General features: G+C 42.7%; 2 protein-coding genes across 15 annotated transcripts in view; one reads left to right on the forward strand and one right to left on the reverse strand.

Annotated features, from left to right (window-relative positions):
- MAPDA (N6-Methyl-AMP deaminase) overlaps positions 1-16,462 on the forward strand; it is a 59,238-nt gene extending 42,776 nt beyond the window's left edge. For all 4 annotated transcript variants that reach the window (XM_074366021.1, XM_045524341.2, XM_074366020.1 and 1 more), the window contains 7 exons: positions 1,682-1,769; positions 3,676-3,757; positions 5,606-5,732; positions 6,764-6,844; positions 8,706-8,844; positions 10,460-10,560; positions 11,093-16,462. In XM_074366021.1, the coding sequence (XP_074222122.1) occupies positions 1,682-1,769; positions 3,676-3,757; positions 5,606-5,732; positions 6,764-6,844; positions 8,706-8,844; positions 10,460-10,560; positions 11,093-11,287 (813 nt within the window). In that variant the 3' untranslated portion in view covers positions 11,288-16,462. The remainder of the gene's footprint in view (positions 1-1,681; positions 1,770-3,675; positions 3,758-5,605; positions 5,733-6,763; positions 6,845-8,705; positions 8,845-10,459; positions 10,561-11,092) is intronic.
- ZSCAN29 (zinc finger and SCAN domain containing 29) lies at positions 5,752-24,904 on the reverse strand. 11 transcript variants are annotated; one of them, XM_045524332.2, is made up of 6 exons: positions 24,774-24,904; positions 23,407-23,842; positions 22,716-22,920; positions 20,034-20,711; positions 18,331-18,798; positions 13,133-16,306 (listed from the first exon to the last, which is right to left on the reverse strand). In XM_045524332.2, exons 2-6 carry the CDS (start codon positions 23,722-23,724, stop codon positions 15,438-15,440), a joined length of 2,538 nt encoding a protein of 845 aa, XP_045380288.1. In that variant the 5' UTR covers positions 23,725-23,842; positions 24,774-24,904; the 3' UTR covers positions 13,133-15,437. The 11 variants fall into 11 exon arrangements, with proteins under 11 accessions (XP_074222116.1, XP_045380288.1, XP_010963519.1 ...); XM_010965217.3 differs by having other exon boundaries at positions 24,770-24,904; XM_010965215.3 differs by having other exon boundaries at positions 24,741-24,904.
- Positions 24,905-24,933: the final 29 nt, after the last annotated feature.

Raw genomic sequence — 24,933 nt, forward strand, 5'->3', positions numbered from 1 at the left:
AAGAAGGAACTTGAGTAGACGTTCTCAGTCCAGAGCACAGGAGAGAAAAGCCCAAAGAGCCAAGAGTTGCCCTCAGTTCCTGTTGCTGCATGGAGCAGAAAGGGCTGACATCTGGCAGACATGGATGTGGACCATAGGGAAGTGTTCTTGGCCGTGGGGTAGAGATGATTCCACGGACCTTGCTGTGGCCTAGATAAACCTTCCTCCCATTGCTCTTAGCCTGTGCTTGCCAGCAACCTCCTGTTGTTCTGTTTGGTTTCACAGGTCCCTCCCCTCCAAAAAAGGGGGTGCCCTGGATAGTAGATAAGACCACTTCAGTCACCAAGAAATACTGTCACTTCTCACCCTCACTTCCACCCTCATTGTTAATGCAAACACATTACAAACAGGCTTCTACATTAGTCTCCTGTGAGCTGGGGTAGAGTGAGTTGGCCTCTCAGGGTCTGCTCAGTTCTGGAGCAATGATAAGATGCCAGTTCTTCACCCTGCAAAGACAAGGTCTCCACTCTGGTGGTGGCAGTGGCAGCAATGGAAAGTTCCTGGAACAGCAGTCCCCTGGGGTGTAGTGCCTGTGGTGATGGTGCAGAGGCCGCAGGGTTTGTGCTCAGTAGTAGAAGAGGCAGTGGTGTCTCACTTGGTCCTGGGGTACCAGATGATTTCGAATGCTTTTGTGTTGTCCTGAGCTGTGTCACCTCTGAGGCTGATTCTGCAGACCTCCTGATGAATCTGAGCCACCTGTTACATTCATGTTATAATAAATTCCTTTTTTGAGTTTAGTGTAAAGAAAAAAGATGAGGCCCAGACCTTGGACTGCAATGAATCCACCAAGGTGGTATCACCCAGTTAGGCACTGTCTGCACAACCAGCCAACCTTTGTTCCTTTGCCAGGATGCCCACATGCACGTGGTCAAAGCAGGTTGAGGTTAGGATACCGAGATCTGGAAGGACTAGCTAGGTCTGGTTGTCACAGCACCTCCATCCTGGTTCTTTTTTCTTCCAGATTTGATATATTTTAGGATTGATGGCAGTGAGGGGAAACGTGCCTTCAACCTTTAGATATTATTCATCTTGGTCATTTAGTAATTTCTGGATTGTTGAGTTTTGTAGTAAATTGAATACTGCTTTACTTAAATTTGTCATCCATTTTCTTTGCCCAAGAGGAATTTTCCTAAACACTTCTGGGGGAAATTGAGCCCTGCCTTAAGAAATTCTTGAAAAATTCAACTTATACCTAAATAACCTGAGTAAGAACCTTACGCCATGACTATAAATGGTGCATCAGTAGCACTGAATCGTTTTAGCTGCTCATTTCCGTATGTAACTACACACTCATAAATGGTTTTACTGGTTTTAGTTTTGCCTCATTTCTCTGTTTTATCAATCTGCTGTTCACTGGGAAATAGAGAAATGGTTAAAGGAGAGAAGAGAAATCAAAGGTGAGGTTGATGTACATAGTTGGATTTAACGTGAGAATGAGGGGGGTGAGGGAAGCTGTTGGAAATGTGGTTTTGTCACAGCCTGCACTGAGTTTGTGACAAAGCAGGTCATCTTAACCCTTGGGACACTTCTAGTGCTCCTTGCAAATCAAATTTAGTGTGTGAAATAAAGCTTTAGCACTTGGCATTTTCATTGGGACCCGTATACTAACATTCAATATTGCATACATTGTCTTTATTATCAGGTCACAAAAGATGTCATTAAAGAATTTGCAGATGATGGTGTCCAGTACCTGGAACTAAGGAGCACCCCCAGAGGAGAAAATGCTACAGGTGGAATCTAATTGCTTCTTGGGAGATTTCTATCTTTTTTCTCTTATGCTTTGATCATCCATGTGTTTGCAAGTTGAGACTATGAAGTATGTACTTTTACATTGTTGTGTAAGTAGGCTCAAGGGTCCAAATCTTCTGACATACGTTAATGATGTATGTTATTAATGAGTGAGTTATTTTTAACTTAAAAAATCAGGTCAGGTATTGTCTGTTGAAGGGAAATAAAAAGACCTGCAAAATTTTTATTTATTCTTATTTGTTTTTCTCACTCTGAGAAAAGAACACCTGTTCCTTATAGTTACATTGTCGTAAATAGACACTTGATTCTCGTTCCCACGTCAAGGTACTTGTGACACAGTGCTACTGAGTGGATGCAGAATCATGTTTCATGACAGTCACTGAAATGAAGGTTATTCAGTCTCTTCTCAGGGACCCATGGTATCTATCATAGGCTAGGAGCAACCTGTGCTGTGATGAAACCTCTCTGGTTGGAGATGGGCGGACCTAGATGTGGTCTGCAGAAATTTCCTGGGACCCCCTTTCCTTAAGAGCAGCATCAGGAGATATTGTATGGTGTCAATGGGTCCCTCTTAGCACTTTGTGTTCAGATCATTTTGCATCCTGACATGTGTAGCCCAGCATCATTCAGAGGGTAAAATTTTTGAAACTACATATAGTAAAGTAAGTGCTGACATGGGACAAACAGAAGATTCTTTTTTCACATTTTTAAACTGCAGGGTCAGTTCCAGGTTACGCTGGTGAGGGTAGTAAAAGGGAAGGAGAGAAGGAAACTGCCAATCCTTAGAGACAGTTCAAATGGAGATTCAAAGGAAGATGTTAACCTAAGTCAGCAGCAATAGGGGAATAGTCAAATAAAGATTAATGGAACATTTGGCAACCATTAAAAATATTTGCAAAAGTGGGGAGGGTATATAGGTCAGTGGTAGAGTGCATGCCTGGCATGTATGAGGTCCTGATTCAGTCACCAGTACCTCCATTATAAATCAATCAAATTACTCCCCCGAAAGAATTTTCTAAAAAACTTTAAAAAATGTTGCAAAGACACTTTAATGACATAAAAGACATGCTCAGAACACAGTGTTAAATGAGTGAACAGGATACATATATACCTAGTAGCATCTCATCTATTCAAAACTATATATACATATACATACATACGTAAACACACACACACACACACTCTTACTCACTCTTAGAAAAACAGACATTGGTTATCTATGGTGAGATTACAGATTATTTTTATTTTCTATAAATTTCCATTTTTTTTTCTAGAGATTTTTCACTTAAAAGTAAGCATTTTATAATTGGGATATGAGAGTATTTTAGAGGAGATTGTTCTGGAGAGCTTTCTCAGGGCCCCACAGAAGGGGAGGACTTGAACACCCGAATTTGAAAGAACACCTCTAGTGCCCTGGGCAAGAAATACTGAGCCTGAGCAGGGCTGAAGGAAAAGGAACCCAAGAGGATTTTTTTCCTAGGCCAACAGGAAAACATTCTGCTAATAGAGAAAAAAAAATTTGGTATTTTTTTAAGGACAGGTCTTAGAAAAGGGATTTTGTAATTCTTGTTTTGTTAGAACAAGCATTTAAAATTTTCATACCAAGTTGTGAGAGTAGTTTTATGTCTGTTGAATTTGAGAATAATTTTAAACAGGCTTGTATTTTTATTTTATGCCTTTTTTTATTTCATTTTCCTAGTATTTCATTTTTTTTTCAATTTTATTAAAGTACAGTTAGCATTTACAAAAATGTATCCATAACTCATCTTTAACCACACACTTGCCACACTTGAAGTGAAAATATAATTGTTCACATAGGGATGTTACTGCTGAAGGATGAAATAGTTGATGATCTCTTTACGAATATTTTCTTTGTTTTCTTTCCAGGAATGACTAAAAAGACTTATGTGGAATCTATACTTGAAGGTATAAAACAGTCCAAAGAAGAAAACATAGACATTGATGTTAGGTGAGAAGTCTTGTACCTTAATGGTCACCATTTAAAAAACTAGAATGTGAAAAATGTACTCTTTCGATCATGGGTATATTGGATTTTTATAAATCAACCAGTAACTGATTTTTATCTTATAACAGAAAAAAACAGTCAAGAACTCTGTCATTTAAAGTTAAGAATGCAATTCTGAATTTATTCGTGTGGCAGTAAAGCTCTGAGTCCTGTTGCTCTGGTGAAGGATGGCTTCCCATGACTCTTGAGCTAAAATCCAGACTTCTTATTGTGGCCTCCAGGGTCCCATGTGGCTGCCTTTCTTACTTCAACAGCTTCATCTGGACCACTTGTCACTTACCACGCACTGACCTGGCCTCTGTTCCTCAACTAGGCCAAGACTATCCCACCTCAGCACCTTTGTACTTTCTGTTACTTTTGCCGAGAACACACTTCCACCATATCCTTGTATGGCTGCCTTCTCATTATCCAGGTCTCAGTGTGGCTGTTGCTTCCTCAGAGGGGCCTTCCTGACCCCCTTATCTAAAATGCCTCCCCAAATCCTCTATTCACCCCCTTGATTTCCTTTACAGCACTCTTCTTAACAGGATCAGAAATTTTCTTGTTTTGTTTGTGTGTGCATACTCACCCACAAGACTGTAAATTCAGTGAGTACTGGAGGTGCAGGGGTGAATCTTTTGATTCACCCCTGCACCTCCAGTACTTAGCACAGAGCTGGCAGATAATCAGGGCTTAGTAAGTCCTTGAAGAAAGAAAGCTAACTGTATAGTTTCTGTCTATAATATCCCTCAAAATTAAGCCTAACTGGGCTAATACCCCAATAAAAAAAAACAAACAAAAGACAAGAAGAGAACTCAGAAAAGAAGACATACAAATGGCCAGTAAATGTATAGAAACTGTTTAACTTCACAAATCAGATAATTTTAAAAAGAAATATTACAATGCTATATCAATAGCCCCCCTCCCCCCATAAAAGGGTTATAACCAGTGTTTTTGAACTGATGGTGAGCATGTGTAATTAATAAAAACATCTCTAAAGAGCACTGTGTATTAAGATCTATAAAATAATTTTCCTCTGTGACCCAGTAATTCTTTCCTAGAAATGTATCCTAAAGAAATAGATTGATTAATGTTAAGATTCTTCATTATGTTATTTATAACAAAAAGTAGAAAACATCCTTAAATGTCCAGCAGTCAGAGGATAATTACATTATGTTATGTGCATACGATTTATATTGTTTTCTAACATTATTTAATGGCAGGGGAAATTGTTAACTGAAAAAGAAAAGACACTACATTTTATATATAGTTGATCTAAATTTTGAAAATAAATAAATGCTGGAGGGATTTCTTTATTTTGTAAATAAATAGATAAACTAATAAATGCTGGAGGAAAATTAACAAGGGTTCTCCAGGTATTAGATTCCTTGTAGAATTCCAGCGAATGTGTGAAGAATGAATTTGTATCAGCTACTGGATACATTTAGAATTAGAATAGTACCAATCTTGTAATCTTTAATGAAATAATGTATCTAAGCCCCCTAATGAAAGAGCAGCCACCACCTATGAAATCCTTTTGCCCCAAAATTCAATCTGACCTGATTGATTAAGCCTCTAGATTAGATCCAGTTTCCAATTTATTTTGAACACCAACTAGGTATTTGGTGCTGTTTAGGAATTTATGTCTCACTCACTCTGGTGGAAAAAGATGTCAGGTCAGTCAGGCCGGACTTTTCCCAGTAAGATGAATTCCATGTAGCCTGCGTCTCTCTCCGCTCTCCTGCCATACTCAGGGTTGTCGTTTTCATCCACGCAGTACTCGTTTTCAGCTATGTTTTTCTTATATTAAAGGTATTTGATATCAATCGACAGAAGAGGTGGCCCTTCAGTAGCCAAGGAGACTGTTAAACTTGCTGAAGAGTTCTTCCTTTCTTCTGAGGATACAGTTCTTGGCCTCGACCTCAGTGGTGACCCTAACGTAAGTTATTTTTCCAAAATACATTTTCCTTCTAAAAGGTGGAGTCAAATTGTGGGGTAAAGATTGGCTTGGAGCATCCTTCCTTCTCCAGAGGTCCAGCAGACTCTCTGTGTGCGTGAAGCGCTCTTCTGCCCTGGATGACCAGAATGTCTGCACAGCTGCTCTCAATCAGGGTTCTATGAAAGAATTAAGCCTAAAAAAAAAAAAAAATTGCATGACTTTGATTATTTTCTTCATTTTTCTGAAGGTGGTACACATTCTACATACATAAGAGAAAAGTTAACTCATTATATACAATCCCTGTCTAATGCTTAATTATGGTGAAGGCTTAATTATCTCACAGAACCCCCAGTTGAGAAAGGCTGGCCTAGAGCTTCTTGAAGGTCAGATTCAAACAGAGTGTCACACTGTTATCACAGTGTCAACTGTGGCACTACTGACATTTTGGGCCAAATAATTCTGTATATTATAAGGTTTAGCCGTAGCCCTGGCCTCTGTCCAATAGATACCAGCACCCTCCTAGTTGTGACAACTGAAAATGTTTGTAGACATTACCAGATGTCCCTTGGGGGAGCAGAATTGCCCCTGGTTGAAAACCATTGAATTAGAGAGTCCCAGGAAACTGGTTCTTAGGGCTTTGTCTAAACCTAGGCTGTTCCGGCCTTGTTTCATCTGCCCATTTGATAGAAGCTTTCTTTACTAATCATGCCGATTCCTGAATCAGATGAGTTCTGCTCCTTAGCAGTACTTGAATACATATCCTTCCAGAACTAAAGTTTGGTGACTGTTATGTCTAGCTTAGCTGATTGATCTCGAGTTCACTGAAACTTGATTTAAGATTCTTGAATGCAAAGGACTGTTCTTTGCCAGCTTTGAATTCCCTAATGTAGCACATTAGACAAAACGTGCAAATGAGTCAATCTGCCATTTTTTTCCTGCTATTATTTTATTCTTTTGTTTATTGAGGCAGAATACCCAGCTCTTCAGTTTGCCCAGACTCAAACAGCCTCATTTCAACTTTTATCTTCAAGGCAGGACAAGCAAAAGACTTCTTGGAACCTCTTTTAGAAGCTAAAAAATCAGGTTTGAAGTTGGCATTGCATCTTTCAGAGGTAAATAAATATTGTAAAATTAGCCTGGAGAGAGTAGATTACAATGGAAAATAATTAATGGAAGATAGTAATCATTTATAAATGACTAAAAGTAAACCTGGCTTGGAAAAACATTTTTAGACGGAGAAAGTAGAAATATTTCTGTGTACATTATAATGATAAAGGCATGACTTGCTTTAGTCCCTCGTGTCACTGTTTTTATAGTTCCTGGGGTGGCTGTTGACTTGCACTACAGTTGTGTCCTTAAAACAGCTTAATGACATCTGTCTAGAGAAGATGCATTGACTTTCCATCAGCAGCCTTCTTACTGGCAAGCTGACACTGAGAAAAGCATGAGTTTGTCTCACTTGTCCTCACAGGGGAAGGGACCTGAATGTATCACATACGCTGCTGGCAAGAAAGGAAGGAGCTCCTCATCGTTTTATAAGGCTCAGCAGAGACAGATAATGCACAGGTCGTGGCTAAAGAACAGCCCCCTTCTGAATAAGCACATCCCTGTGAGGCAGACAAGGAACTCTCCTGCATGTTTCCCCATTTTACAGATAGATTTACTTTCTACCTCAGGACTTCTACCTATTTAATTATTTCTTTTCTTTTTTTTGACATGCAAGAAACGCTGTACAAAATTAATGTCTACAACTTGATGAACTTGGATTTGTTTCTTGAAAGCAGGAAAGGATACTTAGTCATACTTAGTCTGTTTACCTCGCATGGTTATTTTGAGTATTAGATGGGATCATGATTTAAAGACTGGGGAAAAATTGGAGCTTCTTGTCAATACTGGGTGTTTTTCACATCTACAAGCAGAGAGTCAGTAATCTAGTGGCAGAACTTAAAAATCTAGGATCCATGTTTCCACGCTCTGATCAAAAAGATCTTTCACGCAGAGGACACCCTCTAGTTGACCTGATGCCAGATTGAAGCCATTGGTCAGTATACTGGAACAGCCAGCGTGTGGCCAGTTGCTTCTGGTCTTTGTGTACAGCATCAGAACCTGCTCTTTACCTTGGCCTCTCTTGCTGTTCTTGTTTGACCCACTGGTTATAAAACATTTCATTTCAACATCTTATGGTCATTTGCCACTTAGGGTCTCTAGGAGGTGAAGGGCACAGCTAGACGTTTTCATGGTGGTTGTGGTTTGTACGTAGCGAGCCTTGTCAGGATAGAGCACAGGCGCACTGGAGGTGGATGGAGCCTGAGCCCGGAGTCAGGCAGAGCCAGGCCTCGCCCTCATGTCTCTCATTCACCAGCTCTATGAGCTTAGACAACTTTTCTTTTTAATGCTTCATATTTTTAACTATAAAAGTTATATCTATCCAAAGAAAATCCACGTGTAGAGAAGTAGTGTGAAGTAGAAGTAAAAAAATAAAAAATGGAAGGTCCCCTTCCCACTTTAGTTCTGCTTACCAGTTGCTCCTGTTAGTAGTTTTGTGTTTATATATTTTTTTTCCAGGCCTTTTTCTAATACATATGAATACATACACACAACACAGAACACAAGCATATAAAGTTGTAAGGTTTTGGTTTTGAAAATTACTTACTTTTTTTGAGTTTTGATTTCTTCATATTAATACTTTGATTCTTGTGAGGTTTAAAGGAGAATGTATGTGAAAGGGCACAAAATAGGTCCTTAGATATCATTATTGACTCTATCGTTATTATCACTGAAATGGATCTAGAGGAACATTAGGAAATGAGTGGAAAGATAAAAGGCAAAGGAGAGAACTGTAAGGTGTGAGTCGCTTAGCTTCCCAGAATGTCCACATTACCTTCCAGAGGAACAGTCTCTGGCTATAGAAAAAAGTACTTTTAAGAACCATCAAAAGAGGATTTTTGATTCCCTCTTTCTCTTTTCTTTGAGATTCCAAACCAAAAAAAAGAAACCCAAGTACTCTTGGATCTGCTTCCGGATCGGATCGGGCATGGGACGTTTCTCAGCTCCTCTGAGGGAGGGTCCCTGGATCTGGTGGACTTCGTGAGGCAGCACCAGATACCACTCGGTAAGGCTCAAGGCTTCAAGTCCTCCAGACAACCCTCTGCCCCTTCCTCCCCGAGTCCCCAGGTTGCAGGCCATATGGAGAAAAGCACTGTTCTAAATATACAAATGTCACTTAGAAATTAACTGATGCTTTCTCAGCCTCACTTAAGTAACAGGAAGTCTTAGCTCCCGTTAGAATATAAGCTCCATGAGAGCAGGGCCCTTGTTGGTCTGGTTCACTGCCACCTTCCTCAGTTCCTGGAACTCTGTATTGTATTGAAGGAATAAGGGTCATCTGGTATTTTGAAATGCCTTTAACCAAACTAATATATGTTATGAAAGTGTGCGACATTTATTTAAAAATTAATACTTCTGCAAAATTCCTGTCATATTATTATGTGTCTGTTGACCATCACACCCTTGTTTGTCTACATGTGTATACCTGGAGCTATTTGTATTTCACAGCAGATACTCATGGAGTGCCTCCTCTGCTCCAGTCACTGTTCAGATTGCTGGGAATAGAGCAGTAAACAAAACAGACAAGGTTTCTTTCTCAAGGAACTTAAGTTCTAGCATAGATAAGACGGCAAGCAAATACACATGAAAACGGTCAGTGTTAAATTCTTTGAGGAAGATTAAACAGGCCAATAGAATGGTAAGAGAACCACTTTCAGTTGGATGGTTGGAGAAGGGAACAGGGAAAGGTGCAGTTGGCTGCTTTTTACTAAATGATGAATTGGCTGAACTTAAGTATTTAACAGTTTGCAGTTAACACTTGTGTAGGTGTGTTGTCTAACCACTTATAGAGTTTTTCAGCAGTTCGTAATGGGTGAGGTTTTTTTTCTTTTTATTAGGGAAATTTTTAAACATCCACAAAACTAGAGAATCTTAGAAACCACTTGGTGTGGTGGGGTTGGGTTAGCCATTGCTCAGCCTGAGTGGCCCGGTGTTGTGCCCTTCTTCATGTGAGCAGACACCGTCCATCAAGTCAGTGAAGTGTTTTAGTCTTGCTGGGGGAGCCCAGTACAGGGAGTGTTTCAAGGCAGGAGTTTGATCATCGTAGAAGTCATCCTTAAGAAGGACATACTTGCAGCAGGCAATGAATGGATGGTTATCTGAGTAAAGGAGTTTAGAGGTTTTCTTTGAAGCCGTGGAAGAAGTCTGTTTCTGCCCTTGGCTTTTTGTGTTACTGTAAACCCTTAGGCAGTGCTACTGTTTTCTTACCTTTATTTTAGCCTCCACTGTCAGACCAGGAAGAAGTGCAGCAGCCCTGCAAAGATTCCTTCTGCTCCCCTGTCACGCTGCTTCCCTGCCTTCTTCATGGAGACTGGCTTATCACACTCCTCTTTCCTCTCCATTGTGGGAAAAGAAAGGAGGAAGCACGTGGCTGTGAAGGGGATGTTAATTCCCTGCCTGGTACGGTTGCTACACATAAACTACAGCACATATTTCCCACACAACTACACTAATTGGACTGCAAATTTTCACATGTAAGGAAAGGTCAATTTTGTAAAATAATGAACTACTGAAAATTAGCATAGTTTGGAAAGATTTCTCGTGTCTACTTGGTGAACATCGAATGAGTCTCCTAACCTGCTTTTAATAAGAGGCTTCTTCCTTTTCCCTCCTTCATCTAGAACTCTGTTTGACCTCAAACGTCAAAAGTCAGACAGTTCCGAGCTATGGCCGGCATCATTTTGGATTCTGGTACAGCGTTGCCCATCCTGCCGTGATCTGTGTAAGGTGTTCTCTGTGGGATATTTTGCTCCTTTGTAGTCCCTCAGTTGCCTTGGGTAGACATTCACTACCTAGCTGACCTCCTTGCATGCCTGGGGGTGATGCCCTAGTAGAGGAGTGACAGGGGATTGGGGCATGAGAGGCTGCAAAGGGCCAGCATGATTCTGGTTTGGCTCTGTGGGGGCAGGTCCTGGACAGTACCTGGGGGAACAACAGCAACAAAAACACTGGTGCCCAGCACCCATCCCTTGAGATCTGCTTTATTTGATCTGGGGTGAGTCCTGGGCACAGATGTTCCCTAGGTGATTTTAATATGCAGCCATGGTTGAGAGCCACTGCTCTGGTGTTTGCTTTTGTTTTTAAAAAGAATAACAAGCCTGTTTTGTTATAGATATGCATGGATACATTTATAGGCCCCCGTTTAGACTCTTAAAAGAAGCATGGTAAATAGGAAAATAAGACTCTATACAGAAGCTGTTTTTTAAAAAATCATTTCCTCATTCATTTTGAAATTTTCTTGCTTATGTTGACAGACTGATGATAAGGGTGTTTTTGCAACACACCTTTCTCAGGAGTACCAGCTGGCAGCTGAAACATTTAATTTGACCCAGTCTCAAGTGTGGGATCTGTCTTCTGAATCCATCAGCTACATCTTTGCTTCTGACAGCACCAAGTCTGAACTGAGGAAGAAGTGGAATCATCTGAAGCCCAGAGTGTTACATTTTTAAGCTGTAATAAGGTGAAGTACTTTCCAGTATGTATTGCAACCAGGATCTCTCCCTGCCGTTACCCACTTAGTAAACCACCCACCACTCCCTCCCTTGGAAGCACAGCAGCCAAGTGCCGTGGGCCCCGACACCAGCACCTTACTCATGGTGGGCGCCCGGTCAGTCAGTCTTAAGCTGACTAGCAGGCTCTGAGGTCTTCCATGGCTCACCTCCGTGCTGCTCGCTGGAAGGGACTTGAGTGTTGCTGCTCACTGAACTCCCCATTCCAGCGGTGATTTTGACTTAACAATCCCTCTCCATTAGTGGTCATAAAACTTCAAGAAAATCAAAGTAGTTTCTGATCAGAAAAGTTTTAAAATTACTAAATAACGTGAGGAGAGAGGGGAGAACAAAACCTTTAAGCTGATGACTGCTCTGTATTTGGTTGTGCTTACTTTAATCAGCTCCCTTCACTTAAGTATTCCCCACAACTGCTGACTCGAGGCCACACTGCATACCATGGATTTTTGTGAATCCCAGTAGCCAGGGTTAATCTCCTTTGGGTGACCTAGTGACAGAAAGCTGAGATCTGGCTTTGCCTTTCTCATGTTTAATCCCCTCGGAGTCGCGATTTTTTTTTTTTAAATGTCCCTATCTTACCTTTTCTTATTTTGACCATAATGAAACTATGCTGGCCAGACATTTCTTGGGCTCTAGGGTACTTTAGACTTCTATTTCCAGCCTTTAATTTGACTTCCAATTGTTCCAGATTTTTATTTCTGAAGGAGCCCATAGTGGATGTAGAAGGAATTTAAGCTCCTAAGTAAAGTATCTCCATATAACATCTGTTACTTTAAGTAATGTGGCAGAGGATACTAGGTAACATTTCATATGTCAAAACTTTTGAGACATGCATCTCACTGGATAATTATGAGTGTATAGAAGTAAAGTTTCATTTTAGATTTTGAATCGAATAATGGAGAGAAAACTGACCCATCATTAGGCTCATAGCTCATCTTCCCTCCACCATAAAAACAGTTCTCTATAGAGTTGATGTGACAGCCTCTATACTCAGATTACAGGGAAAGAGAAATGGCAGGTCTATATGTACATGCATGTATGTGTGTATATACGTGTGTGTATAATACTAAGTTCTATGGCATTGGCCACAGAGAATAAGTAATAAAGGGAAGAATGATAATATGGGGGAAATAAAGAAAAAGAAATAACAGTACTAGGGAAACAACTGATGAGAACAGATATGACTGTCCAGCTCCTGCTAATATATTCTTGCTGCCTCTGCTGCACTTGCCACCCAGTCTGTCCCCACAAAGATCTTTTGGGTATTAAAGGGAGCGGCACATAGATCCTCTTGCTCCCCCAACACTGGGCCTGGTTTCTCTTTCTTGGAATGTTGGAAGACCATGTAGTATTTCTTGCTTCTTCCATCCTCAGGAGTCGCGGATAATGGTTCATGAACTAGTTTGAGATGAACCGGGTTCTCCCTGGCAAGAGTTTTGCCTTTGCCCTATTCCGTCCACACATTCTCTTCGTCTGGACATTGGCGGACTGGTCCTGGGTCTTTTAAAGTAAGACTCCTTCTCCATACCCAGTTATGACAGGTGATAAAGGTTTGTCATAATGGATGTGGATACAGATACTATGGGAGGAATTTCATTCTAATTTCTCTTTTACCACATTCTAATTTGCTTCTCAGCCTAGGACATAAAGATTCAGACAGACATGCTTGGAGCAACCCCACAGAGAGCCAAAAAAGGCAGGTAAAGATTTATCTTTTCCTACCAGCAACACCTTAATCATAATTTTGCATATATATACATTTTAAAAACCTGAGGAAACACTGGGCACTTTATAAATACAATTTTTATTAACATGGTATCCCTGAGAGGCAGATGAAGGTGTAAACATTATTCTGCTTTATCGAAAGGGAAATGGAGGCAGGGTGACTTACACACAAGACATCTGGAACCAGAATTCACATCTGCTGATACCACAACCAGTGCTTTTTCAACAAGACTGTACATAGATACACTGAAGACAGGAATCTCTTATTTTTAAAAAACATAGCACATTTCCTAAACTGCCTCAGATCCTGAGGTGTTGCTTCATACTGGTGTTTCCTGCATCTTCCTGTCTGCTTAGGCAACATAACTGAGAATTCCTAAGAATTAGGAATTAGGAGATTCCATCAACACCAGAGTGCTACGTAGTCTCTCATCTATCACAGTAAGCTGTGAATTTGAGAATCTATCTCCCCACCTCTCAGTCCAGGCACAGGACTCTAACTACGTGTGAATATGAAACAGCTACTTAGCCCAGCCCTTAGCCATCTGCTCACAGTCCTCTTTCCTCTGACCTGCCCATCAAAGTATCTTTGCAAGATACCAGTTTCTGACTTTGGTCTCCCATAGCAGTCCCCTAAAGCTGCTCATTCTTCTTCCTGGGTGCCACCCAGTTGTCTCCTGGCATAGCACGGGCCCCAGTTTACTCTGGAGGATGGGAGCACCTCCTCGTGTGTCTCTGGCACTCGGTGCTTCAGCTGACCAGATCTCTCTGCCTCCTACAAAGCCCGTATTGTACCACCCCTTACATTTTGCACTGCTCCAACTTTTGTCTCACCTTCCTTACAGTCTGTCCTTTGCCTTCTGCTCCAGTGCGCCCCAGTTTTCCCATTTCTTACCCACTCAGCACTCAGTTTTGCAGTTAGTTTTGGGAAGTTCTTCCTGCTCTCATTTACCCAGTAACCTTCCCTCTGAACACTTCTACTTCATGAAGTCTTCCTGATGAAAGAAAATACCTCTCAAATTTTCACAAACTCTAATGCATTAGACCTTCACATTTATGCATAGTGTTACTACCTAGCTTTCTAGATTTCCCTAAAACTGTGGCAGCTATATATGTGCACTTAGTGTTTGTCCATGTCAGTGTCATGGACACTATCTTAGACTGTACGGATAAGGATGGAGTGTGTTTAACTTGTGCTGTACAGGCTCATCATAGTACTATGAACATACGGGCAGTTATTTCAATATGATTTGATTATAAAGGTCAGAATTACATTTGTGTTTGAAGAGCTGCTTTTAAAAATAGATGTACACAGTTGAATATGTGCGCACATGTGTGCAAGTATTGTCAACTCCACTGACCAAAGACAATCTGTCCTTGTTACCATTAGGGTAAAGAGTTGTTGGCACAAAGCGGTCTGTTTTCCCAATCCATGGGAATGTGGCAGGTGGATTCTGCTTATTGCAGGTTAGTATTGAGTGTCCACAGGGTGTGTAACACTAGGCTAGGTGTTTAGGGTGTGTGGAATATGGACAGTTCCCTCTTGGCAGCTTTAGCTGCTTTTCCTGTCACCACATTCATCTGGCTTGCGCTTTGGGCTTCTGGACCACAAGAGACAGATGAAATTCAGATGAGATGGAGCAGGAAAAAAATTTAAAAATCAAACTAGGTGCTATAAGTGCAGTATTATTCTATTCCAAAGCTTCTAGGGCTTGGAAGAAACTTAAGAAATCCAGGGTTCACACCTCAATACTTAGACAAGGTTTACATTGTTTCCCCATATAGCACACCTAGGTTGTTGACAAGATGATTCACAGGTCAGAACCAAGCTGGACATTAAACTCTCCTCCTTTAAGGTAAATGAAGAGTGTGCGTGACAGATCTGTCATTCTGAGTACAGGCTTAAGTGAGCAGGAAAAGTCACTCTTTTTTGCATTTCCATTACTGCACAAAGAGCTAGACCCATTCAATGAGAAGTCTCACAACTTCTCCCTGAAGTGCTGCTGTGATGGATTTTTCCAGTTGAGATGCAGCTGAATAACAGGATGAATAAAGAAGGCTGACATCAAACTCATAGGGCCTACTACTGTGTCCTCTCTATTAGGGGAACAACACAGGCACTGAGAGGGAAAGGTGTTACCTGTCAATTCAAACAAGGAGAGGGACTGAAATCTTTCATTCTTACGATGCTTTGGGAATTTGACTCCAGATCCAGGAGAAACAGGAACAAACAGTGGGGTAAATTTCAGGGTATTTCCTAAACTAGTAGGGCACAGATGAGGAGATGGATCTCACTGTTGGAAGACTTTTCCAAATGATTTTAGTGCATGTATTGAGGCTGTTTTCTTCATAGACCTTCAGGGGCTTATTTAAGTGCTGACTGTGACAGATATTTTTCTCGTGTGTGGATTTCTCGGTGCTTATTAAGAGCAGAGCTTTTACTGAAGCACTTGCCACAGTCATGACAGCCATAGGGTTTCTCTCCTGTGTGGGTTCTGTGATGTGCACGTAAGTCAGAACTCTTACTGAAGCTCTTTCCACAGTCAGGACACACGTGGGGTCTCTCTCCTGTGTGTATCCTCCGGTGTGCACTGAAATGAGAACTGTTATTGAAGCTTTTCCCACACTCTTCACACTGATAGGGCTTTTCTCCTGTGTGGGTTCTCTGGTGAATGATAAGGCTTGAGCTCTGATTGAAGCGCTTTCCGCACTCACCACATTGATATGGCTTCTCTCCCGTATGGATTCTCCTATGGGTGATGAAATTGGAACTGTCACGGAAACTTTTCCCACAGTCAAGACACTTATAAGGTTTCTCTCCAGTGTGGATTCTCTGGTGTCTAATGAGGCGTGCACTACGACTGAAGCTTTTCCCACAATCAGCACATTTATACGGATTTTCCACTTGTTGGGATAGCGGATGCATGAGGTGGGTGTTTGGACCAAAGCTTTTGCCATATCTGAGATATTTATAGGGTCTCTCTCCCAAGTACGGTCTCTGATGACTTAAAACTTTACCTAAACTCTTCTCTGGGAACGTCGCTTTTCCTTTTCTTTCCCCTGGGGTCTTTTCCCACTGTCTTCCTGATCTACATTCACTCTCACTGCCTTTACCCTGATTAAGATGCCGGGAGATTTTCCTTTCCGACCTTGCAAGTAATGTCTTATGTAGTTGTACTTCCTCAGAAATATCCCGTTTTAGATTCTCTTCATTTTCAAATCCAGCCTCAAAACCTGACATAAGAATAGAATTTTAAAAGTTATCCATGTCCTCAAATACTATGTGCCAGGGTTAAGTGAGTATCACATTAAATGATCAAAGATAAAAATTAGGGCGCTCTAAATCCCAAATAATTACCATCTATTAAAATTCCAATGTTTACTTCTCTACTTGTAACCTGTCACATGCTTCTCATTTATGTAGGGGCTGGTTAATATGTTCTTTTAACTCTCCCAGGATACCTGGGATCTTCAGAAAATCCTCTCAGTAAAACAAGAAAAACCTACCAGATCTGAGATGATTATCACCATGTTTATGCAGGAAAAACACCTTCTGATGCTGTACCTTTGCTTCATCTCAGGCCTATCATGGTATCTCGTTCATGTTCATGGTATCTAGTTCATGGTATCAGTAACTAAATGGAGTAGAAGGGAATGCCCAGGAAAACTCTAGGAAACTTCTATATCAAAAAAGAGCTACATAAGTCCTGTTCCCCTCATATTCCAAAGTATATTGAGAGTGAAAACAGAATAAAAAAATACTTGGTGTCTTTCAAAGAACAAAAGGCCCTCTCAGAGAGAAACTCTGCTAGGAAGTGTCTCTCTAAAACATTCTCTTTATCTGTGAAAAAATAATCACTAGATATTCCAAAAGTACTACTTTAATGCCCCGGCTAAGCTTTTAATATTATTCTAGGCTTCCGGGCCTAGGCTATGAGAATTTGCAGTTACTTGCATATTTTCAGTTTGCAAATTTAGTTTGATTTTGCAGAATTTTCAGATGAACTCTGGATCCCAAATTCCCTGGACTAAATCTGAGAACAAAAGAATGCTGTGACAACCTGTATGTGTACTCCTTAAAGCAACAGTTCTACCCAGAAGCCCAGTCTTAGGAGATGCCCCATGAAACAGAGGTTCATTAGATTAAATGAGACTTCAGAACCTTAAATATGCAAATATAAATTATGTGCCTCCAAGAGGGATATTTAGCATTTCCTAAACCTAGAAGCCATTTTTTAGTGGAACATATTAGTAGCTCCGTGGAATCGATGTTCCATGGAGCACACTTGAAGAATGCTGATCTAAAGAACTGTTGGAAAAGAAAACTTATTTAGTTACTGCCCAAGCACTGTGCTGAGTGCTTCACCATGATACCTCATTTATATCAATATTATGAGATCAGTCTTAATATGTAAACAAACTTATGGGGTTAAGTAACTTGCTCTAAGGTACTCAGCCAGTAAACAACCTAGTCCAGATTCACATACATACATATGTATGACTCCAAAATCAGAATAATTCTTCCCACAAGGTGGGAAGCCATAGTGAAGTCTTTTTTTTTTCCCTTACACAGTAAGATTTAAAGGGTCAGTTCCCTCAGAAATCTCAGAATTTTGCATAAGTATGTCTGAAAACAGAGGTTATCAGGTTTTCATATATGTGAATAAAGCAGGCATAAAGCTAGTATACAAGCTGAAACTAGAAGGAAAAACATAAATGAGGAGAAACTTTAAAAATCAGCCTCATGGAGGGGAGGGTATAGCTCAGTGGTAGAGCGCACACATAGCATGTACATCCTGGGTTCAATCTCCAGTACCTCCATTAAAAATAAGTAAACAATAAGTTAACCTAATTACCTCACCCCCTGCTAAGGAAAAAAAGACAACCAAACAAAAAATCAACTTCATCCTACTCTGCGTCCATGACATGCTACTTGGGAGATGTCAGCTTTCAGATTCCCTGCTGGGTAAACTGCCGAATAACCTAGCAGCTCACATGCAGGTGACAGCAAATTTACAAAGTCTGCAACCATCTCAGACTGATGCTGTCGTGTGAGGAGGCAAGTCAGTGAGCAGGTGGTATAAACCAGCTGCTTTAACAGACAGGAAACATGGAGAAGAGAGAAGGTGGTCACAAGAAGAATCCATGATTGCTGTGTACAGAGGCCAGTCCTCCTGGTCTTCAATCTGATGATTTTTCTCCTAAATCCCACTGCCTTCCCTTTGCTATTCATGCCTTAAGAAGTAAAAGGATCTTACCACTGGGGCTCTGAAATAAGACTGGAGCACGGGTCATAGCCTCCGGGGGTACCTCAGTATCCTCTTCATCATCTTCAGAATCTTCTTCTGTGGCCTCCTCGTCTGCCTCCTCAGCTTGCTTCTCAGCTTCGGCCTCACTGGTCTCCTGGATGGGGTGTGAGGCTGTCTCTTCCTGGCCATCACTGGACGGGGCAGCAGCCCGGGCACTCACCAAAGCATCCATCTCTTCAAAGAAGGGGCAGGTCTCTGGTGCTTGGCCATTCTTGACTTTTCGATAGCTGGTCTGGAGGCTTTTAAACTTGGTCCGACACTGCTCTGGTGTCCTCAGGAAGCCATATTCCCATAACCGCTCAGCCACTGCTCCATACAGCTGGCTGTTGCGGTGACAGTTCCGGAGGGCTTCGTAAAACTGAGTCTCACTGAGAATTGCAAGGTAAGTCTTTGTCTCTTCGTAGCCCCAGTGTACACCTGCCACCAGAAGAGAAATTTCAGCACCACTTCAGCCAGGGCTTTACAGACTCAACTCCTTAGTCCTAACATCTGCATCTTGAAAGATCACCTAAGCCAGGGCTCCCAGATGGAAAAGTAAAAATACCTCGTTTCCAAAATCTACACAAACTCTTAGAATGCTTTGCTCTCTTACAATGAGAGCCAGCTGGAGGTTACATTGCTTCCACTACCCCCCACTCGCTGCAAGTTAAGAAGTGGAAAGAATCAAGACAGAAAAAGCAGTGGAAAAAGACAAAAAGAACAAAGATCATGAAAATAACAGCAGCTAGCACATGTGCCACGTTTGTGATTTACCTAAACTTATTCCAGTTGACAAAAAGAGAAAAAGAATAGAGAAAAGTGAAAGTTAAAAGTGCAAGACAGGAAGACCAGATGACCAGGACAGAACAAAAGTAACAGCACACATGTAATAAGAAAAAAAATGGAAGAAACAGATCACTGTTCTCAGAGGACCTGCAACTTTGAGTAGTTCTGCTGCCCTGCCCCATTTTATATTGGATACAAACTGAAATGGTCAGACAGCTGATTAGTGGTCAGGACTAGGAACAAAGCCTCCTGATTCATACTTCTTCCCATCAAAACAAATAACATCAACAATAATATTTAAAAGTTATTCCATGGGCAAATCATATTTCAGCGTAGAGTGTTATACAGGATTTCCTGCTCTAAGACTTCTTAGTACCATTAAAATGCCAGTGTGTGTTGCGAGTCTCAGAGGAAACTCACAGAATGCTTACTCAACTTTGGGTGGTCCCTCACTATGCTATTCTAAGTAAAAATTAATACATAATAAACTTACTTTGAGTTCGGAGGAGAAAAGATAAAACACCAGTTCACATAAGGTGCTCCATAAATATTCTCCTTAAAGATAATACAGTGCCAAGTTTTTCTTAGCCTTCAGTGAGTTTATAATCACTAAAAAATATTTTAGAGAAATAAATGGAAGGAGTGATAATCGTTTTCAGGACTCTCTTGAATTTCCTGGGTGTATTTCTCTAAAATATCTAAAATTATTCCCCACTTACTAGCTCACTGATTTTCACACACGAGAGTGAAATACACATAGAACTGAGAAGTGCTTCTCTTCTCTATTTAAGTGACAAAGCTGGTGGGTGACATGCTTCCTGACTCCACATCCAGTCTCATTAATTCCTCAGTCTAATCCTAAAACCCCAAGAAGAAAAGCTTCTTACCACTTGGGCTTCGGAAGAGGACAGGTGTGGTGGAGTTACTGGGGTCCTGAGGGGTGGCCTCCTGGCCCACTTCGTCACTGTCAGACTCTTCAGCCAGGGCCTCTTCCCCTTCCTCGTGCTGCCAGCCCTCCTGCTCCAGCTCCTCAGGCTCAGCTTCGCTGCCCACCAGGCCAGAGCGAGGGGCTGTCTCCTCCACGTCGTTACTGGGCAGGGCAATGACTTGGGCACTCATCAGAGCTTCCATCTCTTCAAAGAAGGGGCAGGTCTCAGGTGGGTGGCCACTCTTGACTTTCCGATAGCTCTTCTGGAGACCTTTGAACTTGGTCCGACACTGCTCCAGGGTCCGGAGGAAGCCATACTCCCGGAGCCGCTCAGCTACAGCCCCGTACACTTGGCTGTTTCGATGACAGTTTCGGAGAGCCTCATAAAACTCAGTCTGACTGAGAATTGCGAGGAGAGTCCTGGTCTCTTCATAGCCCCAGTGCACACCTGCCACCTTCTCGTCCTCAAAGCCCCAGTGATCCTGTTCCACCCAGCTTCTCTCTCTCCTGGATGGTAACAGATCAGCGTGCATTCGTCTGCCTCCTGGGAGTTCCTTCTCCTTTGAGCCCAGATCTGGGATCCGTGCCTCCCCTTGCTCCAATTTGGAGACCACAAGGGCTTTAGGAAGTGGAAATCCTGCTTGCAGGGAAGCAAACAAAAAATATCATACTTTTGACTCATCATAAAAAACACCTCTGAGTTCAGACCTGCCTTTTTTAGCCAAGAGGGATAAAGAAAATGTCTAAGAATATGTTTTCAGAAAGTTCAATGGGTAGAAGAAAGTGGGAAAATACATGAAACCTCGAAAAATGAGAACTATTTTATTTTCCAGAGCAGGCTGACAAGAGAGGAAAGTTCTGTCATGTGTTCGGAGCAGATAATTCTGTTGCAAGTTGCTCCCTAGCCCTCCTGATCACTTGTAGGCAGGTCCTAGCACGGCTGGAAACAGTCACCTCCTGTCTCCTACAGCGCTGACCCTTGAATAACGTGGGGGTTAATCTGAGTATAACTTACGGTAGGCCCTCCACCTACCACAGCCACAGTTCCTCCATATCTGCAGATTTAACCAGCCACAGTACTGTCGTAATTTCTAATGAAGGGTATCTGTGTATATTGGACCCAGGACATTCAAACTCACGTTGTTCAAGAGTCAACTGTAGTTCTCCACGTGGGGCTAGAGAATTAAACTCAGAGTGATTTCAAGGGGGAGACTATCTGCAGCTCATCCATTTCCTTCACACTCAGTCACCAAATTCTAAAGGTTTTCCCTTCATATAACTATCCCTTCTGCCACCATCCGAGTCTAGCCCTCTTCTCAGACCCGGAGAACTGCAGCAGTCACGGTCCTCCCAACCTCCAGACTCCTGCTTCCTGAGCTCACATGCTGTATGTACTGCTGAACCTTAACCTGAGCGCCCACCACACACAGCCCACTCATAGAGACCCAACTCCAGAACACAGCACACGTTTATTCACCCCTCTGTGCCTTGCCTTTAACTCCCTCCCTTCTATCCAAATTTAACCATCCTTCAAGAGCTGCATTTGCTCATGTCCCTGTAAAGCCTTCCCTACAGCCCTCCGTTGTCTCCCACTCTGCCAAACCCCTGCTGTACTCACATAACTGTGACAAGTCATTATCTGTCATTGTTTCGATACAGTTTAGTTCAGCATATATTTATGTTCTCAATCATACTGTAGGCTCTTCTGAGAACCTTTTATTATTACTGAGCACTCCTGCAAAGTGTCAAGCACATGGTAGGTGTTCAAAAGCTGATTAATTGTGCAAGTCTGTCTGTGGGGTTGAGGGATGGCATCAGGATGACTAAACAGAGACCACTACCAGACTGCTGGAGAAGGCTGGCACGTTGGAAGATAAGATCAGAATTCAAAACAACCTCAATGAGTTAAAGAAGTGATCAAAGGAAAAAAAAACACACAAAATGGAGTTCAGCAGAGTACAAAGAAGAAAAACAAGTTCTACAGAATCAAGTAGAATAAGCAGCACTAGGCACAAAGACAATGGGGAAAGCACTAAGAGTCCTGGGAGTAATGAGTGAACAACAATCATCAAATAATTAGTTGAGCTATACTGAAAGAAAGTGTAGTGAAATTCTGAAGTAAAATTCTTTCTCTGCCTCTGCCTACCAGACCTTCACTGGAATGATATATGTAATTTAATTCCCCACAATTAACATGCTATTCAGAAAACTTCTAAGGTTCCAAGGGACAGTAACAAAACCTAGTATGTCTGAAGAATGGAGCTTCTGGGGAAAAGCCTAAAGAAACAAATACAGTTTAATATGCAGAAGGAAAATGACTAAAAGGAAGATGTGTCTTCAAGTATAGAGAAGTTTTCATCTAGAAAATTTTGATCTAGTGTCATCATTACGAGGAGGAAAGAAAATAATTCCAAGTTCTGGTAAAAACTAGGGGGCCATCCTCTGGCCGACTTATCAAGAGAGGAAATGTAAGAATTCTTATTGCAGCAAAGAGCTAAACTCCATGCCTTCAAGAGGTCCCCCAAAACTGCATACTCTACAATTCCACTCATTCCTGAAATCCCTTTCCCACTCACTACTCCCAACCCTACTTCCCAACTTAGAATGGCATCCTGTCTTCCCATATGAATCTACTCCTCACCGCTCCTTTGAAAAGGTCTGAGCTTCTCCTTTGGGTTCATCTGCTCCTGTGGTCCCAGGTCTGGGCTTCTTGCCCTCTCTTTCTTGGGTACACCCCTGGGCTGGGGTTCCACTGACTCCTGCCGAACACTTAATAACTCTCGTGATGATTTCAGGGGTGTCATCTTCTCCAAGCGCACTTCCTGCCCCTTCACAGAGACTGTGACCTAGAAACAACCCCCATGAATTGTCACTGCAAGGTCATAATTAGGGGTATTCCCAGAGGAGATTATTTAATACCCCAAAAGAGATCATCCTTTTGGGACATGGCTAGGGCTGGGGCGGAGGGTGGGGGTAGTTAATACCAAACAATGGTCTTTCTTATTCCATTAGCTTAGAGCAGCTGGAATGCCAGAAGAAAAAGATTAAAACAGTAAATCCAACTACAGGCTATAAAATAGTTTCCCTTTCTTCCCTATTAAGTAAAAAACTATGAAACTAGGAATAACTCAATTATGACATGGTGGCAAAGGTACACCCAGGCAGCATCTCCCAATAAGGTCTATCTGAAAAAGTTAGCTGTTAAAGGACTAGAAGTATAAGCATCACCAAGGGAGACTGTGCCCCTCTTTAAACCTGACTATCCTTTAATTTGGCCTTTTATCTTGCCCCTTCCCAGTCACAACGCTTCTGAATTCCCCCTCCCTGCTCACCGAACGTCCAGGTCTTCCAGGCTCTCTTTCTAAATCTTCCACCAGAGCCACTGCCTCCTCTCCACTTTCTGGACATTGTTTTTGTACCCAATTCTGGATCTCCCCAGGTAAGACGATCAGGAACTGCTCTAACACCAACAATTCTACAATCTGCTCCTTGGTGCGCACCTCCGGCCTTAGCCACCGACAGCAAAGTTCCCAGAGTTGGCTGAAAGCCTCCCGAGGCCCAGCTACCTCCTGGTAATGAAATCTCCTGAAGCGCTGTCGGAAGGTCTCAGAGTTAGTGCCATTCCCTCTCAGGGTGGGTTTGGCCATCATTCACAGCAGAAAGCAGCTTCCCTCCACTTATGGGTCTAGGTTCCAGGGCTTACACCTATCTTCCCATGTCCTTGGAGAATCACCTGCAGATGAGTCTCTCTCTGTAAGAAGTGTCCTCCTAGGGCAGAGAGAGATGGCACTATCAGAAGGAATACACTCATATGTCTAAAGTCTTGCTAGAGCTGGCCTCGCTTCCCATATGCTCCGCGAGGCCATCTGAGGTGGCACCAACTTCAGGACAGCAAGCCAAAACGGAGCATAAAGGTGACAGACCTGCATTTCTGGGCGACTTCCAGGGCAGCCCGGTGAAGTAGCTGAGGATAGTAAAGTACTGTCTGCAACTTGCCACCCCCCCCCCCAAATCTGACCCATTTAGGTCCCCTGACCAGTGTTGCACAGTGAGTTCGAACCATATGGGAGACCTGGAGCTCGACAGTTCTAAAGGAATGTCACCATCCTGCTGAAGGCAATAAAAAGCCTCTGTCCAGGGGTCGCAGCTGATCTCCGTCAGTACCTCCGCATCCGCCCCGCCCCCTCAGACTCCACCACTACCATTCCCACCCCAAACAAAAATCAAGTACTGAATATTGGGTCTTTGTTTTCCCTCACAGCATAAGTAACCGCTCAGCAAATATCCGGGAACTACTGATGGGAAACCTGGCGCACTGGAGAAGTTGGTTTTGGCTCCTGAATCGAGGGCCAGGTGGGCTCGGGGAGAGTTACACTAGGTTGGTGGCGAGGGGGAGTCCGAGGGGGCAGTAGTCATGGGTCTCCTGAAGACGAACTCGGGTGCTAGCCAGGCGCTCCCAGCGTTGCAGGGTTCGCGGGCCCGGTGCTCAGCTCAGGGAACGGCGGGTGCGGGGTTCCGGCCTCTTTGTCTTCGCTCCCTCCGGCCAGGTCACTCTCGGAGCCGTTGTGAGTCCCTCCAGAGGCCTCCCACCGGGCTAAGGCGCCCTGAAAGCACCCTCCAGCCCACCCCTGGGAGCTTCTCCCTCTCGGGCTGTCCCTCAACCCACTCGCATCTCTGTCTCCGGGCCAGCCTCACCCACTCGGGGTCTGGCTCCAGCCGGGTCTCTTCAGCCTCCTAGTCCAGCTCCCAAACCGGAAGTCCGAGCGGGCGATTCGGGCGCTGAAGGCGCATGCGCAGGGGAAGCCACTAAGACTCCTTCCCCCGCGGAGCACAGGCGGGAGCTAGCGGGTGGGCCCAGC

The sequence above is a fragment of the Camelus bactrianus genome, chromosome 6, assembly GCF_048773025.1.
Source record: "Camelus bactrianus isolate YW-2024 breed Bactrian camel chromosome 6, ASM4877302v1, whole genome shotgun sequence".
Lineage (NCBI taxonomy): Eukaryota > Metazoa > Chordata > Mammalia > Artiodactyla > Camelidae > Camelus > Camelus bactrianus.

What these genes read in the sequence shown, in the direction of transcription:
- ZSCAN29 (XM_045524332.2), bottom strand. Translation starts at nt 23,724, where the DNA reads ATGATGGCCAAACCCACCCTGAGAGGGAATGGCACTAACTCTGAGACC. An exon ending in CTGGAAGACCTGGACGTTCG is followed by an intron (nt 22,921 to 23,406) that starts GTGAGCAGGGAG and finishes GGTTGTTTCTAG; the next exon opens with GTCACAGTCTCTGTGAAGGG. An exon ending in CTTATTTCAGAGCCCCAGTG is followed by an intron (nt 16,307 to 18,330) that starts GTAAGATCCTTT and finishes TTCTTATGTCAG; the next exon opens with GTTTTGAGGCTGGATTTGAA.